Here is an 18530-nt window from a genome sequence, read left to right as displayed (position 1 = left end):
GCTTCTGGCTTGCTGCCATATGCTTTAAGAATTGATATCTTTTTCTTACTAGTCCACAGATAAGTGTTGATACGTTGTACTGAATTGAATGAGATTCAGTACAATGTGCACTGTGCACTTCTTTCTGAATATGAACTATCATTGATTAGTTTAGCGATTTTTTTTTGCGGGGAGTGGACAGGATTTGGTGTTTGGCATTAAGTGCAAAAAAAAGTTTATTCCATGCAAAATAGGTGAAATCCAACTTCTGGGCAATTGATCTCAACTTGCTACCTCCTGGTACTGCTTCTAAAATTGTCATTCTTCTCCATTACAGCAGACTTAAAATTCAATCATAGATTTGACAGAGAAAAGTTATGTGCTGAAATAAGCTATTTCTTTTAGTCCAGGAGGGATAGTTGCATTAACCAATTCAATTGGCTGATTCGTATCAGAAAAAGTCGAGGAGCACAGATTCAATTCTTAAAAATATTTGACATTAAAGTGAGAACAGGGAGAATTCAATTTTTTGCTCCATGTATTTCAAAGCCAACTTTATTTATCTCTTGAGGGCCTATACTGTATAAATATGGTAAAGAAATTGTATTTTCTTTGATTTCCCTGGTGGTTGAAACACAAGCAGTTTCTGACTAATGGTATGTGTATTTGTTAATATGCAGGCAGATCTGGAATGAATATTATTTCTTATTGGAACACTGACATCTAGATGTAAATTCAATCTTTGGCCAAACAAGTGCCTGATGGTTACTGTCTCCAGTAACCCAGCTTAATGATAATTGATCTTTAATGACGTTACATCAGATACCTATGTTTACCTCTCATCTTCTCTTCAAGTCCATAATTACTTTGAGGTAAAAAGGTGGTATTCAATTCCCTTTCACCTCGTTAACAATTCTGTAACCTCTATACAAGCCCCACTAAGTCAGAGTGTTTGTGCAGCCAGCACCCTTCCCTCTGTTGCAGCATTAGAAGCCACGCCTTCAGATGTCTTGACTGCACCCTTGCAAATTCCTGTTCTCTGCATTTCCTTGGAGCCCCACCTTTTCAACCAACCTTTGATTTGCCATTTAAATATCTGCCCCTTTTGGTTAGATATCCATTTACATCTAATAATGATTCTGTAAAGCATTTTACAGTGCTTTTAATGGTTTTTATGAGAGCACCAAATATCTGCAAATACCTGTAGAGGCAATGATGCATGCAAATTGCTGAGAATCAGTATATTTGCAGTGGTCTCCGATGGAAATGATAACATACCCATTCATGTGATTAAATGAGAGCTACCACAATCTGTTCTTCTCCAGAAGTTATTAAACAACTTCAGAATCAATGCCAAATAAAAAATTGTTCTAAGTAATCGTTGCTCTGCTGGCTATCCTGTATTTTCTTCCTTTCTGCATAGATCCAAATTGTCACAATTGTCCGAAATAACGTTAATGGATGCACATCATTTTCTCTCTCTCAGTTTTGATGAGTGGAGAAGAATATTTGGATTAAATACATACAGTGGCATACAAAAGTTTGGGCGCCCTTGGTCAAAATTTCTGTTACTGTGAATAGCTAAGCGAGTAAAAGATGACCTGATTTCCAAAAGGCCTAAAGTTAAAGATGACTCATTTCTTTAATATTTTAAGCAAGATTACTTTTTTATTTCCATTTTTTAGGTTCAAAATAACAAAAATGGAAAGGAGCCCGAAGCAAAAGTTTGGGCACCCGACATGGTCAGTACTTAGTAACACCTCCTTTGTCAAGTGTCTCAGCTTGTAAATGCTTTCAGTGGCCAGCTAAGAGTCTTTCAATTCTTGTTTGGGGGATTTTCACCCATTTTTCCTTGCAAAAGGCTTCTAGTTCTATGAGATTCTTGGGCCATCTTGCATGCACTGCTCTTTTGAGGTCCATCCACAGATTTTCGATGATGTTTAGGTCAGGGGACTGTGAGGGCCATGGCAAAACCTTCAGCTTGCGCCTCTTGAGGTAGTCCATTGTGGTTTTTGAGGTGTGTTTAGGATCATTATCCTGTTGTAGATGCCATCCTCTTTTCATCTTCAGCTTTTTTACAGACGATGTGATGTTTGCTTCGAGAATTTGCTGGTATAATTGAAATCATTCTTCCCTCTACCAGTGAAATGTTCCCCGTGCCACTGGCTGCAACACAAGCCCAAAGCATGATTGATCCACCCCTGTTCTTAACTGTGGGAGAGGGGTTCTTTTCATGAAATTCTGCACCCTTTTTCCTCCGAACATACCTTTGCTCATTGCGGCCAGAAAGTTCTATTTTAACTTCATCAGTCCTCAGGACTTGTTTCCAAAATGCATCAGGCTTGTTTAGATGTTCCTTTGCAAACTTCTGATGCTGAATTTCATGGTGAGGACACAGGAAAGGTTTTCTTCTGATGACTCTTCCATGAAGGTCATATTTGTGCAGGTGTCGCTGCACAGTAGAGCAGTGCACCACCATTCCAGAGTCTGCTAAATATTCCTGAAGGTTTTTTGCACTCAAATGGGGGTTTTGATTTGCCTTTCTAGCAATCCTATGAGCAGTTCTCTCGGAAAGTTTTCTTGGTCTTCCAGACCTCAACTTGACTTCCACCATTCCTGTTAACTGCCTTTTCTTAATTACATTACGAACTGAGGAAACAGCTACCTGAAAACACTTTGCTATCTTCTTATAGCCTTCTCCTGCTTTGTGGGCATCATTTATTTTAATTTTCAGAGTGCTAGGCAGCTGCTTAGAGGAGCCCATGGCTGCTGATTGTTGGGACAAGGTTTGAGGAGTCAGGGTATTTATAAAGCTTTGAAATTTGCATCACCTGGCCTTTCCTAACAATTATTGTGAACAAACCATAGCCCTAACAAGCTAATTAAGGTCTGAGACCTTGATAAAAGTTATCTGAGAGCTCAAATCTCTTGGGGTGCCCAAACTTTTGTATGGTGCTCCTTTCCTTTTTTTCCACTCTAAAATTGTGCAAAACAAAAATAATATGCTAATCTTGCCTAAAATGCTGAAAAGAATGTTTCATCTTTAACTTTATGACTTTTGGAGATCAGTTCATCTTCTACTCACTTAACTATTCACAGTAACAGAAATTTTGACCAGGGATGCCCAAACTTTTCCATGCCACTGTATTTGTCTGTATTCACTACTTGTAGCAGAATAAATGAAACATGATAGAGCCTAGTTTTTACTTGGTGTTTTTAATGTAACAAATGTGGGAATTCTGTTCCATTGTTATAACATTTGTAAAATGACATTTTAATACAATGTACAGTCACTCTGTGCAATCATAATGGTGATAGCCGAGTAATTTCATCATCAATCATGCTTTTGTACCATACAATTAAATAAGACCCAAAGTAACTGGTATTATTTTTAGGTACATAATTTGTATTGTGAGACTGTTGTCCACTTACTGCTTGTTCAACTTGTTGGAGATGTTGTGTATTTGAGAAATATTGTAAGTATACAGTACTGTGCAAAAGTCTTAGGCACTCTAGATATTTTATATAGTTTCAGACGGATGGCCTCAACATCATTGAGGCTGTCTGGGATTACCTGGAGAGACAGAAACAAACGAGATGCTCCAAGATGCTTGAAACAACCTACCAGCCAATTTTCTCATAAAACTGCATGGCAGTATACCTAAGAGAATTGATGCAGTTTTAAAGGCAAAGGGTAGTCACGCCAAATATTGATTTGATTTAGTTTTTTAACTATTTACTGCTCAAAGTATTTTTTGATACTTAGAAACTTCTCACTTCATTATCTTTGAAAGCATCTTTGCTTTACCCAATTTTTATACATGTACCTAAGACTTTTGCACAGTACTATATTGTTTGATTAAGCAGTCTTCATTTTTTACATAATTCATTACGGGTTATATGTAAAAGTATGTGAATGGCATACGTCATTATGCCACCATGTCATATGTGTGCACCTCACTAAAATAGAAACAAAGTAGACATATTTATCCCCAGCTCTGTGATTTCCTTTCAAATCATTTTTGGAGTTAGAAAACATTACAATAGCAATGAATAAGTTTTAAGATGAACTGGATACTGCTAACTAAGAAGAGCAGAATCATATTTTCTTCGCAAGAGGAGAGAGACGGTATAAAGAAAAGTGCAGCATGTGTCTTCAGAAAAGGAGAGAGATTATCGAGTGTTTTTTTTTAAAAGGCAGAAAACGAATGAAATTCATAGGTTCAGAAACAGTGAGTACCGGGTGATAATAATAAATTTTTTAAAAACATAAAGCAGAGATGTCTGGCTGCATCAGAAAGATACATGTGTTTGATTGCACACCAGATAACTGGAATATGTATACTAAGTGAATTGAGCAGTATTTTGAAACAAGTGAAAAGCAAGTGCCAGTTTTGCTGAGTGCATTGGGTGAAAAGGCTTTACGTTACTTTATTGTCGCCAAACAATTGATACTAGAGCATACAATCATCACAGCGATATTTGATTCTGCGCTTCATGCTCCCTGGAGTACAAATCAATAGTAGATATTAAAAATTTAAATTATAAATCATAAATAGAAAAGGGAAAGTAAGGTAGTGCAATAAAACTGAGAGGCACGTCCGGATATTTGGAGGGTACGGCCCAGATCCGGGTCAGGATCCGTTCAGCAATCTTATCACAGTTGGAAAGAAGCTGTTCCGAAATCTGGCTGTACGAGTCTTCAAGCTCCTGAGCCTTCTCCCAGAGGGAAGAGGGACAAAAGGTGTGTTGGCTGGGTGGGTTGTGTCCTTGATTATCCTGGCAGCACTGCTCCGACAGCGTGCGGTGTAAAGTGAGTCCACGGACGGAAGATTGGTTTGTGTGATGTGCTGGGCTGTGTTAACGATCTTCTGCAGTTTCTTCCGGTCTTGGGCAGGACAACTTCCATACCAGGTTGTGATGCACCCCAGAAGAATGCTTTCTATGGTGCAACTATAAAAATTAGTGAGGGTTTTAGGGGACAGGCCGAATTTCTTTAGCTTCCTCAGGAAGTAAAGGCGCTGGTGGGCCTTCTTGGCAGTGAACTCTGCTTGGTTGGACCAAGTCAGGTCATTTGTGATATTGACCCCGAGGAACTTAAAGCTTTTGACCTGTTCCACTTGCGCACCACCGATGTAAATTGGGTTGTGCGGTCCGCTACTCCTTCTGAAGTCCATAACCAATTCCTTTGTCTTGCTGACATTGAGGGATATGTTATTGTCTTCACACCATGCCACCAGGTTCTTAATTTCCTCTCTGTACTCAAACTCATCATTACCCGAGATACGGCCTACAATTGTGGTGTCATCAGCAAACTTATATATTGAGTTTGATGGAGTTTGTAACTTGGCTACACAATCATGGGTGTACAGTGAGTACAGCAGTGGGCTGAATACACAGTCTTGTGGGGCACCGGTGCTCAGAGTGATTGTAGAGGAGAGCTTGTCCCCTATTTTTACAGCCTGGGTCCTGTCTGTGAGGAAGTTGAAGATCCAGCTGCAGATCTGAGTGTTAAGGCCCAGGTTCCAGAGCTTAGGAATCAGTTTATTTGGAATGATGGTATTAAAGGTAGAGCTGTAGTCAATGAAAAAGGAGCCTTACATATGCGTCTTTATTCTCCAGGTGTTCTAAGGAGGAATGTAGGGCCAGAGAGATGGCATCTGCCGTTGACCTGTTGCTCCGGTTGGCGAATTGCAAAGCGTCGAGGTTGACCGGTAGGCTGTGGTTGATGTGTGCCATAACCAATCACTTGAAGCACTTCATAGCAATTGATGTCAGAGCCACAGGTCGATAGTCATTCAGGCATGCCACCTTGCTCTTCTTCGGCACCAGGATTATCATTGCCTTCTTAAAACACGAGGGGATCTTAGACTGAAGCAAGGAGCAGTTGAAGATGTCAGCAAACATTCCAGCTAGCTCGCTTGCACAGGCTCGGAGAACCTGTCCCGGGACGCCATCTGGGCCTATCACCTTCCTTGGATTTATCTTCAGGAAGGCCCTTCCAATGTCCTCCTTGGTGACGATGAATCTCGATGCCACCAGGTCCGGTTCATCCGGAGGGGGCGGGACGCTCCTTTTCTGTTTGAATCTTGCGTAGAATACGTTAAGTTTGTCAGGAAGAGAAGAGCCACCGTTATTGATATTCCCAGCCTTTTCTTTGCGCCCAGTGATCTCATTTAGACCCTGCCATAATCTACCGGCATCCCTCTGGTTAGCCTGGGCTTTCAACTTGGCTTGATATTGCCTCTTGGCGCCCTTAATGGCTTTCTGGAGTTCACACCTGGATCCCGTGTAGCGATTTGTATCCCCAGACCTAAAAGCCGCAGCTCTAGCCTTTAAAAGGGACTTGACCTCATAATTCATCCAAGGCTTACAGTTTGTGTAGAAGTTTGACTGCTCCAGATGAAATGAGCTTTGCTGATATCGTGAAAATAATACAAGAACATTTAGAACTGAAACCATTGTTGACTGCAGAAAGCGTTTTGTTTCATAAGTAGAATCAAAAGGAAGGAAAGCTCATTTCAGCTTACGTGGCTGATTTGAAGAGATCACTAAATTTACAGTGCTCAAACAATGGATTTATTGATGCACTGAGAGATTGTTTAGTTTGTGGAATCTTAAAAGAAGATATTCAAAAACAGCTCCTAATTGAAGCAACTCACATTTAAAGAGCAGTTGAAATCACTGTATCAGTGGAAACAGCAGACAGATGCAAATGAGTTGCAGTCAGGAATGAAAGTCAGCATGAATAAAATTGCAACATCTAAACAGAAACCCGTCTGGCTAAAGAAATTGGGTTACCATTGTGACAGGGGCTCACATACACCAAACCTATGCAGGTTTAAAGGTGAAACTTGTGGAAAATGCAACAAAGTAGGACACATTAAAGAGCATTTCGGTCAGACAAAAATAAATAGACTTCGCATGGAAGAGGAAATAAAAAGCTGCAGTTTCAAAAAGAGCGCTAATCTGTATGCTGTTGAGGAAGAATCTGATAATGATGAGAGTGACCCAGGACTGTTAGCCTTGAGATTTACAATGTGAAAACTAACAAGAGACAAGCAATATGGTTTACACCAGAAACTAATGCCAAATTAATTAAAATGGAACTGGCTCAGCTGTTTCAGTCATTCCACAAAATTAGTTTAAACGGCATTTCAAAGATACTGAACTGAAGCCCACAGATACCCAACTAAAAGGTGACTCCTGTGGGAATGACATTCATTACAGTGAACTGCAACAACCAACAAGCCACATTGGGCTTGTATGTGTTAAAAACAGTAGTGCCAGCATTATGGGGTTGTGAATGGCTGAGACAATTCCATCCACCATTTGCATGCCACATCCCCTGCAATAGAGTTGATTGAAATTGAATTAAGAAAGCTACTGGATGATGCCATAGCAGTGTTCATGAATGGCATTGAAAAAATTAAAATGTATCAAGGGTAAAATGGTGTTAAATGAAAATGCCACACCCAAGTTTTGCAAAGTTCGTCCAGTTCCTTATACCATCTGTGATAAAGTAGCCAGTGAGCTGGATCACATGGAGGATGAAGGAATTTTTTCCAAAGTTGAGTGGAGCCCATGGACAATGCCGGTGGTCCCATTAGCCTAGAAGAATGAGTCTGTCGGGATTTGTGGTGATTTTAAGGTCAACTATCCACATAGTACTGAAAGTAGATCAATACCCTCTGTCCAGGATAGATGATATCTTTCCAAACCTTTATGGAGGGAAACACTTCAGCAAAGTGGATTTAGCTGAGGGCCACCTATAGATGGAGAAGGAAGGAAAGTCCAAAGTGTTTCTCGCAATAAATGCTCACAAAGGGCTTTATCACAATAATAGGCTTATGTTTGGAGTGGCATCTGTATCTGCATTGTGGCAGAAAGCTATGGGCCAGGTGGTACAAGGCTGCCCAGGCACTTAGTGTTACCTGGATGACATTGTTACCAGTAAGGATGACAAGAAACAATCTCCAAAATCTCAAGACTCTTAAAAAGATTAGAAGATTGTGGGTTTAGAGCACAATGCAACGAGAGTCAATTTTTTGAACCAAGTATTACTTACTGTTGTCACACCATTACCACACAAGGATTTACACAAGTATGATGAGAAAATTCAAACTGTGGTGACCCTATGATCTCTGTCTCAGAAGCTGACCTCAGGCTGTCTTTCAGGAAGGTGAACCCTTGCAAGGTGACAGGCCCTGATGGAGTACCTGGTAAGGCTCTGAAAATTTCTGCTAACCAATTGGTGGGATATTCAAAGACATTTTCAAATTCTCATTGCTATGGTCGGAAGTTCCCCCCACTTCAAAAGGGCAACAAGTATACCAGTGACCAAGAGGAGCAGTGTAAGCTGTCTTAACAACTACCATCCAGTAGTACACGTGCCTATGGTGATGAACTGCTTTGAGAGGTTGGCCATGGCTAGAATCAACTCCTGTCTCAGTAAGGACCTGGAACCTCTGCAGTTTGCCTATCGCCACAATAGGTCTACGACAGACGTGATCTCAATGGCTCTCCACGCGACGAGGGAATGTACAGGAGCGAGATATACCAGCTAGTTGAGTGGTGTCATAGCAACAACCTTGCACTCAATGGTAGTAAAGTCAAAGAGCTGATTGCGAACTTCAGAAAGGGTGGAACTAAGAAACACAAATCAATCCTCATAGAGGGATCAGAAGTGAAGCAATTTCAAGTTCCTGGGTGTCATTACCTTTGAGAACCTAACCTGATCGCGGCATATTGATGCAGCTGTAAAGAAGACAGGACAGTGGCTAGATTTCATTATGAGGTTAAAGAGATTTGGTTTGCCATCTAAAACACACAAACTTCTACAGATGTACACTGGAGAGCATTCTGACTAGCTTCGTCACTATCTGGTCTGGGGTGAATACTGCACACGATCGAAGTAAGTTACAGAAAGTTGTAACATTAGTTAGCTCCATCATGGGTACTGGCCTCCGTGGTATCCAAGGAGGGGTGCCTCAGGAAGGAGTGTCCATCATTAAGGACCCCCATCACCCAGAACATGCCCTCTTCTCATTTCTACCATCAGGAGGTTGTACAGAAGCCTGAAGGCACACACTCAACAATTCAGCAACAGCTTCTTCCCCTCTGCCGGACAGTTTCTAAATGGACACTGAACACATGACTTTTTTTTTTATTTCTGTTTTTTGCACCACTTATTTTGACTGAAACTATTTATTATGCCTTGCATTGTACTGCTGCCTCAAAGTTAGCACACTCCATGACGTATGCCAATGATATTAAATCTGATTGTGATTCTGATGCCCCAAGGCCAAAGGACATCTCACAGTTGTGGTCCTTTTTAGGATTTGTCAATTACTATAACAGGTTTCTGCCAAACCTGGCTACTGTGCTCCACCCCTTGAACTCACTGCTACAGATCAGGAAGAAATGGCAATAGACAAAACTGTGTGAGATGGCTTTCCAAAAGACAAAGAAAATGGTGACTTTAGAACCTGTTCTCATTATGATTCACATCATCCAGTGAAGCCTGCCTCTGATGCCTCACCGTACGTCACATGTTAGGAGTGATGGAGATGAATGCCCCATAGTCTTTGCATCACGTTCCCTTACTGCTGCAGAAAAAAATTAGGGACAGCTTGACAGAGAAGCCTTGAGTCTGGGTTGGGATGTAAAACATTTCAACCAGTACTTGTATGGGAGAGAGATAACCCTCATGACTGATCATTAACCGCTCGTGTCCATCTTCAGAGCACAAAAGTGTGTCCACTAACAGCAGCAGCACAAATGCAGAGATGGGCCCTCTTTCTTGGAAGACACAATTACAACATTGAATTCAAGAGGACAACTAATCTTGGAAATGATGATGGATTGTCTCATTTGCCCTTGGAAAGGGAAACAACTGAAAAATTTACAAAAGTATCTTGATGTATTTTCCCCAATGTAAATTGAAAGTCTCCCTATTACAGCAGAGATGATAAAACAGGAAACTAGACAAGATCTCACACTGTCTCAGGTCAACGTGGTCACCCAGGTCTACAACCACCACAGAGGGGGCCCAGAACCTGAGATTGTTTCACAGCCACAAGTCTCTCCTACTAAACAGAGTGACCCTCTCCCAGCCCCCAGTCAAGAAGCATGATATCCCATGAGAATAAGAAATCCTCCACAGCCATTAAATCTTTGGGCTTGACTGGGACGATATAAAATTTTATATGCTGTGGATGTCTATATAGTAGTTATATGGTATATTGTATCTGTGTGTGTGTATAATGGCTAGAGCAATATGTTACATATTTGAGTAGAGATGCTTTCTATATTGAGAGGGAGATTATAGATAAGCAGGGATGAGTGATGTGTATTTAATATTTCAGTAATATTTGAGTAATGTAAATATATTGTTTAAGCATTGCTCATTATTTACATAATTTAATGTGGGTTATGTGTAAAAGTACGTGAACGACATATGTCATACGTGCGTCTTGCTAAAGTGAAAATGAAGTAGACACGTTTTTCCCTGGCTCTGTGATTTTGTTTTGATTAAAGATTGGAGTTACAAAGTATAACAGGAGAATCCAAAGCAGTGGATCATAAAATATCACTAATGGGTAGAGAGAGGCAGAGAAAGACATGCTGATGGGATGAGGTGAAATCGGATGGTAGGACATTCGTTTGAAGCATAAACGTTAGCATAGATCATTTAGGCTATTGACCACTCATTATCGCTGCCTATTGTGTTTAACATATACATGAATTTTTCATGGAGAAATGAATTTGTATTCTTTAACTATCTGTTAAGAACTATTTGCAGTTGTCTGTTGAGTGTGTTTAAATAGCCTCTGCATACTATGCTTCCTCCAAATCACTGACTGTCACAGCAATGTCAATATTGCTCCATATTTTGAAAGTGGAACAAATGTTAACATTCATCAACTTACGAAATTTGTCATCATTCATGAGATGTGCTATTAATATTAAGCAGTTAACTCTAGACTGTAACAGATATGTTTGCAATCATCAGCACAATTTATACAAGTATCATAAGGGATTCTTGAGGCAAAGCAAAAATTAAGTGCCAAGTCATTATATGCATATTTACAGAAGAACATAGCTATGGTGCAGGGTATTTTGTCCATCTTATTAGGTCTCTTGCACATAGCTGAGGTTCTCAGCTATTGTTTACTTCTCTCAATCGGAAGGAAAAGCTTGCAAAATGTGAACTCAAGAAGGTCTGCAGATGCTGGAAATCTTGAGCAATACCCAAAATGCTGGAGGAACTGATGAAATGCCACAAAACATCAACTGTTTCTTTCCCTTCATAGATGTTGACACGCTTGAAAAATATCTTTCCTTAAAGGTGGAGTGTGCTTTAAGTAGTCTGCAGGAAATAAATCTGGTTCCATTAGAGAACAAAAATCAGTTGGTGTTAGTAATGACTGTGCTTAAACCTCTTTTAAATTTTTCCTTTACTACTTTATTTTCCCCATTGTTTCTCTTTTTGTATATAGAGAATGGACAGTATAGCACAGTACAGGCTGTTTGCCCCATTATGTTGTCCTGACCTTTTAATCTACTCCAAGATCAATCTAACAATCAGATATAGGACCAGAATTAAGCCATTTTGCCCATTGAGTCTGCTCCACCATTTCATCATGGATGAACCATTTCCCTCTCAGCTCCCATCTCCTACCTTCTCCCCAGTTCCCTTCAAGCCCTGACTAATCAAGAATCTATTAACCTCTACCTTAAATATACCGAATGGCTGAGCCACCACAGCCGCCTGTGGCAACAAATTCCACAGGTTCACCACTCTCTGGCTAAAGAAATTCCTCCTCATCTCCGTTCTAAATGTATGTCCCTCTATATACTGAGGCTGTGTCTTGTGGTCTTTGACTCCCCCACCAAAGGAAACATCCTCTCCACATCCACTGTATCAAGGCCTTTCAGCATACAATAAATTCCAATGAGATTCCCCCCCCCCCCATTCTTCTGAATTCCAATGTGTACAAGCCAAGAGCCATCAAGCACTCCTCATATGACACAAAATAATCTGCAGATGCTGGGGCCAAAGCAACACGCACAACAAGCTGGAGGAACTCAGCAGGTCGGGCAGCATCCGTGGAAAAGATCGGTCGACGTTTCGGGCCGGAACGTCAACCGATCTTTTCCACAGATGCTGCCCGACCTGCTGAGTTCCTCCAGCTTGTTGTGAGTACTCCTCATACGATGAGTCTCTCAATCCGGGAATCATTTTTGTGAACCTCCTTTGAACCCTCTCTAATGTCAGCATGCCCTTTCTTACATAAAAGGCCCAAAACTGCTCACAATACTCCAATTGAGGCCTCACCAGTGCCTTATAAAGCCTCAACATTACATCCTTGCTTTTATACCCTAGTCCACTTGATATGAATGCTAACATTACATTTGCCCTCCTCACCACAAACTGAACCCGCAAATTAACCTTTACGGAATCCTGCACAAGAACTCCCAAGTCCCTTTGCACCTCAAATTTTTGAAATTTCTTTCCATTTAGAAAATGGTCTACACTTTTATTTCTTTTACTAAAATGCATGCCTATACACTTCCTGACACTGTATTCCCTCTGCTAATTCTTTGCCAATTCCAATCTTAAGTCCTTATCTAGCCCCTCTACTTCCACAACACTATCTCCCCCTTCACCCCCCCCCGTCACTTATCTTGGTATCATCCATAAACTTGGCCACAAAGCCATCAATTCCGTCATCCAAATAATGACCTTTAACGTAAAAAGATGAAGTCCTAACACAGACCACTGTGGATCACCACTAGTCAGTGGCAGCCATCCAGAAAAGGCTGACTTTGTTCCCACTCTTTGCCTCCTGCCAATCAGACAATGCTCTATCCATACGAGTGTCTTTCCTGTCAGACAGTGGGTGCTTAACCAGGACATTATTTTGTAGAACAGCAGAAATCCTCAATGTTCTGATTAATATTTATCCTTCAGTCAATATAGTTTTTTGTATGGAAAAACTATCCTTAATCTTGCTTTTTTTTGATAGCTGCTGGGCCCAAGATGGCAGTAGCACCTTCTACACTATGGACTAGCTACTTACAAATTAGAGAACTCTGTTAACAAGGTGTCATGGAAGGGAGGATCAATTATTTTGACAGTCTGTTTTATGTTTATAATTGGCACATTATAATTCTAACATATTTTATAAAATTAATAGAAATTTTTAATTATTGTAGAAGAGCTAGTCCTATAATATATTCTTCTTACCTATTTTGTATTCATTTTCTATGGGTAGTGATTATTAATCTTGTGCCAAGCTCTGCTTAACCTGCCGAGTATTTCCAGCAATATATTATCTTTATCTAATTGGCAAAAGACCAGAAGGGGCAAGCAGACATACATCAAAGCTTGTGAAACTAATTTCAGAAGGGAATTGTATAAGTACTTGTAGCAGTTTAATGGGCTATGGGGAAAATAAATTAATTAAATAGCTTTCCCAGGAATGGCATGGTAGGAAAGGCCATATAGTTGCTTATGTGCTGTCATTGTGATTTTTGAATGTGGGTTGGGATTCATCCCATTGAAGTCAAGATTCTGGGGCATCACATAAACTACCCACATCTAGAATACTGTATTCACTTCTAGTCACTCCATAATAGGAAAGATAATGGGTCTTTGAAAGGGGTGCAGAAGAGGTTTACTGGAATGTTGCCTGGATTAGAGGGCATGTGCTGTAAGGAGAAGTTGGAGAAACTTGGGTTATTTTCTCTGGAACAGCAGAGACTGAGGGGAGATCTGATAGAGGTTATTCATTTATCTTATTTATTTATTTATAAGATTATAAGAGGCATAGACACAGTAGACGGCCAGTATCTTTTACCCAGGGTCAACTTGGTTAATACCAAAGGGCAGCATTTATGGTAACAAAGGGTGTTAGATCAAAGGAGATGTGTTGGACATGTTTTTTATGTACAGAGAGTGTGAATGCCTGAAATGCTCTGTCTGGGGTGGCAGTGGAGGCAAATACAATAGGAGCATTCAAGAGGCTCTTTGATAGGCACATGATTGGAAGGATATGGACATTATGTTGGCAAAAGGATGAGTTTAATTAAGCATTTAATTAATTTGACACTATATTGTGGGTCAAGAGGTCTGTTCATGTGTAGTACTATTGCACATACATTGACAAGGGTTGTATTTTCAACATATGCCTTGTAAGGTTCACCTAAATCAGGGGCTCCCAATGTTTTTATGCCATGGACTACTACCATTAACCGAGGGGTCTAAGGACCCCAGGTTGGGAACCCCTTACCTAGATAATACTGGGCAACTGAAGATCCATTCTGCTGAGCATGGAATTATGGGGCACAAGTAATTTTTGGAGTTTAAAACTCTTAGTGAGACTGCATTTAACTGATAATCACACCACTGATAATCGGTCAGTGCGCCAACGCTGATGCATTAGTCTCTAATGCAAATGGGTAAATTTGGTCCCCTTCCATGGCTGTTGTTGCAATAAATTAGCCTCTCCCAGGCCTTGATTAATTCCATTGTTGACATAGCTATTTTTCAAAAAAGCTTTAGTGTGTCTAACAGCTGTGGCAAGATATAAAAATCTTGCTCAGCTCTCCGGGGAAATGAAAAGTAATCTAAGTTTTTTCTTTACTCAAGAAATCTGATTTAAAGTTGGATTCATTATCCCAACAGATTTCAGGTAAACAATAAAAATGCTGCAAATGTTCAGCATATCTGGCAGCACCTTTGGAAAGAAACACTTCAGGCCAAAGGCCCTTCATCAGTTCAAACAAAGCATCTTACCCATTATCAGGACTAACTGAAGGAAGAGCTAGTAAGGGATTTGAAAGTTGGAGGGGGAGGGAGATCCAAAATGATAGGAGAAGACAGGAGGGGGAGGGATGGAGCCAAGAGCTGGACAGGTGATTGGCAAAGGGGATACGAGAGGATCATGGGACAGGAGGTCCGGGAAGAAAGACAAGGGGGGAGGGGACCCAGAGGATGGGCAAGAGGTATATTCAGAGGGACAGAGGGAGAAAAAGGAGAGTGAGAGAAAGAATGTGTGCATAAAAATGAGTAACAGATGGGGTACGAGGGGGAGGTGGGGCCTTAGCGAAAGTTAGAGAAGTCGATGTTCATGCCATCAGGTTGGAAGCTACCCAGACAGAATATAAGGTGTTATTCCTCCAACCTGTTGTCGCTGTGCCTCGGCAAGGTAAACTCGCGGATACCTCCTCTTATTTACCCCTCGATCGTGACCCCACTAAGGAGCACCTGGCCATTGTCTCCCACAACATCACTGACTTTATCCGCTCAGGGGATCTCCCATCCACTGCTACCAACCTTATAGTTCCCACACCCCGCACTTCCCGTTTCTACCTCCTACCCAAGATCCACAAACCTGCCTGTCCTGGCCGACCTATTGTCTCAGCTTGCTCCTGCCCCACCGAACTCATTTCTGCATACCTCGACACTGTTTTATCACCCCTTGTTCAATCCCTTCCGACCTATGTTCGTGACACTTCTCACGCTCTTAAACTTTTTGATGATTTTAAGTTCCCTGGCCCCCACCGCTTTATTTTCACCATGGATGTCCAGTCCTTATATACTTCCATCCCCCATCAGGAAGGTCTTAAAGCTCTACGCTTCTTTTTGGATTCCAGACCTAATCAGTTCCCCTCTACCACCACTCTGCTCCGTCTAGCGGAATTAGTCCTTACTCTTAATAATTTCTCCTTTGGCTCCTCCCACTTCCTCCAAACTAAAGGTGTAGCTATGGGCACCCGTATGGGTCCTAGCTATGCCTGCCTTTTTGTTGGGTTTGTGGAACAAGCTATGTTCCCTGCCTATTCTGGTATCTGTCCCCCACTTTTCCTTCGCTACATCGATGACTGCATTGGCGCTGCTTCCTGCACGCATGCAGAACTCGTTGACTTTATTAACTTTGCCTCCAACTTTCACCCTGCCCTCAAGTTTGCCTGGTCCATTTCCGACACCTCCCTCCCCTTTCTAGATCTTTCTGTCTCTGTCTCTGGAGACAGCTTATCCACTGATGTCTACTATAAGCCTACCGACTCTCACAGCTATCTGGACTATTCCTCTTCTCACCCTGTCTCTTGCAAAAACGCCATCCCCTTCTGGCAATTCCTCCATCTCCGCCGCATCTGCTCTCAGGATGAGGCTTTTCATTCTAGGATGAGGGAGATGTCTTCCTTTTTTAAAGAAAGGGGCTTCCCTTCCTCCACTATCAACTCTGCTCTTAAACGCATCTCCCCCATTTCACTCCATCCTCTCGCCACCCCACTAGGAATAGGGTTCCCCTGGTCCTCACCTACCACCCCACCAGCCTCCAGGTCCAACATATTATTCTCCGTAACTTCGACAACCTCCAACGGGATCCCACCACTAAGCACATATTTCCCTCCCCCCCCCCCCCGCATTCCGCAGGGATCACTCCCTACACAACTCCCTTGTCCATTCGTCCACCCCATCCCTCCCCACTGATCTCCCTCCTGGCACTTATCCGTGTAAGCGGAACAAGTGCTACACATGCCCTTACACTTCCTCCCTTACCACCATTTAGGGCCCCAAACAGTCCTTCCAGGTGAGGCAACACTTCACCTGTGAGTCGACTGGGGTGATATACTGCGTCCGGTGCTCCCGATGTGGCCTTTTATATATTGGCGAGACCCGACGCAGACTGGGAGACCGCTTTGCTGAACATCTACGCTCTGTCCGCCAGAGAAAGCAGGATCTCCCAGTGGCCACACATTTTAATTCCACATCCCATTCCCATTCTGACATGTCCATCTGTGGCCTCCTCTACTGTAAAGATGAAGCCACACTCAGGTTGGAGGAACAACACCTTATATTCCGTCTGGGTAGCCTCCAACCTGATGGCATGAACATCGACTTCTCTAACTTCCGCTAAGGCCCCACCTCCCCCTCGTACCCCATCTGTTACTCATTTTTATGCACACATTCTTTCTCTCACTCTCCTTTTTCTCCCTCTGTCCCTCTGAATATACCTCTTGCCCATCCTCTGGGTCCCCCCCCCCCCACTTGTCTTTCTTCCCGGACCTCCTGTCCCATGATCCTCTCGTATCCCTTTTGCCTATCACCTGTCCAGCTCTTGGCTCCATCCCTCCCCCTCCTGTCTTCTCCTATCATTTTGGATCTCCCCCTCCCCCTCCAACTTTCAAATCCCTTACTCACTCTTCCTTCAGTTAGTCCTGACAAAGGGTCTCGGCCTGAAACGTCGACTGCACCTCTTCCTAGAGATGCTGCCTGGCCTGCTGCGTTCACCAGCAACTTTGATGTGTGTTGCTTGAATTTCCAGCATCTGCAGAATTCCTGTTGTTTATCTTACCCATTAAATGGTTCTCTTTCCATAGATGCTGCCTGAACTGGGTATTATTTTTCTATTTTTGTTTCTGATTTCTGGCACCTACTGTTTTTTTTTCTATTTTTATTTAGTTTATTTTGAACAGTTTTTAAGTTATTTAAAATAGGACAGTGATCCATGCAGTCTCATTTGCCCTTCCAACCCCCCCCATTCCTGAACCCCTGCAACATAACCTCCCTCACATGTCTATCAATGTTAAATGTAAATTCAATTTACTGATATGCCTTCGCTACAAACGAAGAATATTATACTTTGCTAATGTTTAAAGATGCCACTTGATATCTTATACTCTGTTGTTACTTTGTTCTTCTTCATTGTACCCCAGGACAGGTTGTTAGTGATTCACCACATCTTTTTGTTTGTCTTTTTATGGTAAGAATATCGTATATGCCAGCTGGGGGAAAACTACTAGTGTTGCTTTTCAGCCATTAATTGTGGTCAGTTCATCATACTAACTTAAGAGTTGCATGTCGGTAATCAATGTACGTAAATATCATTGACAGTTGAACCTCCAACTTCTGCTCATCACAGTGGTCAGGTGTAGGCCAACCTTTGCCATTTTGCATTTTTCATGGCAAGAGATTTAGCACTGAGCAATTCCCACAATGTTTTAATCATGACATGTCCTTGTTGTTCCAAATCAGTTTTTGTATGTTGTCAGGAGTATCAGTACGGGATCTCTATATTCAAAGCATCTGGGGGACTTGCTTCCATGTGCAGTTACGTTGTTAACATCAATGCTTTTCTTCTCAATTGTCAAGGGGTGGCAGCTTGTCTGGAGTGCAAGGACAGAGTTTCTGAAGAAGACTACGAGATAAGTAGCATGACTGGCCCCAAGCGTGGGCGTCTTAACCGGGAGCAGCAGGTAATATAAATGCTTCAAGATGGATATTGCAGTATTAAGCTGACATTATCAAGTATTTTTCTTCCAAATCACTGCCTTGCTGTGTTTGATCCTCTTGGGGTCGTTTAAAAATAATCAGAACTCCGCTTATTTTAACTCCCTTGGCTCAATCCACACACAAGCCTAATAAAAATAGTATAAATATCAGAAGCCTGATTTAAAAACATAACTGAGACATAGAAATCCACAGCACATTACAGGCGCTTCGGCCCACAATGTTTTGCCGACCATGTGACCTACTC

The 18530-nt window shown here is 41.8% G+C and overlaps 2 protein-coding genes across 6 annotated transcripts in view; one reads left to right on the top strand and one right to left on the bottom strand.

The window, feature by feature from the left end:
- LOC140199345 (sperm-associated antigen 16 protein) overlaps positions 1-18530 on the bottom strand; it is a 656665-nt gene that overhangs the window by 139394 nt on the left and 498741 nt on the right. The window lies entirely within an intron of this gene.
- bard1 (BRCA1 associated RING domain 1) overlaps positions 1-18530 on the top strand; it is a 262400-nt gene that overhangs the window by 239116 nt on the left and 4754 nt on the right. For all 3 annotated transcript variants that reach the window (XM_072261215.1, XM_072261214.1, XM_072261216.1), the window contains one exon: positions 18146-18249. In XM_072261215.1, coding sequence (XP_072117316.1) covers positions 18146-18249 — 104 coding nt within the window. The remainder of the gene's footprint in view (positions 1-18145; positions 18250-18530) is intronic.

This window comes from Mobula birostris, chromosome 6, assembly GCF_030028105.1.
Source record: "Mobula birostris isolate sMobBir1 chromosome 6, sMobBir1.hap1, whole genome shotgun sequence".
NCBI classification, from domain to species: domain Eukaryota; kingdom Metazoa; phylum Chordata; class Chondrichthyes; order Myliobatiformes; family Myliobatidae; genus Mobula; species Mobula birostris.
Note: the sequence above shows the minus strand (reverse complement) of the source record. Positions and strands in the feature narration are given on the sequence as shown.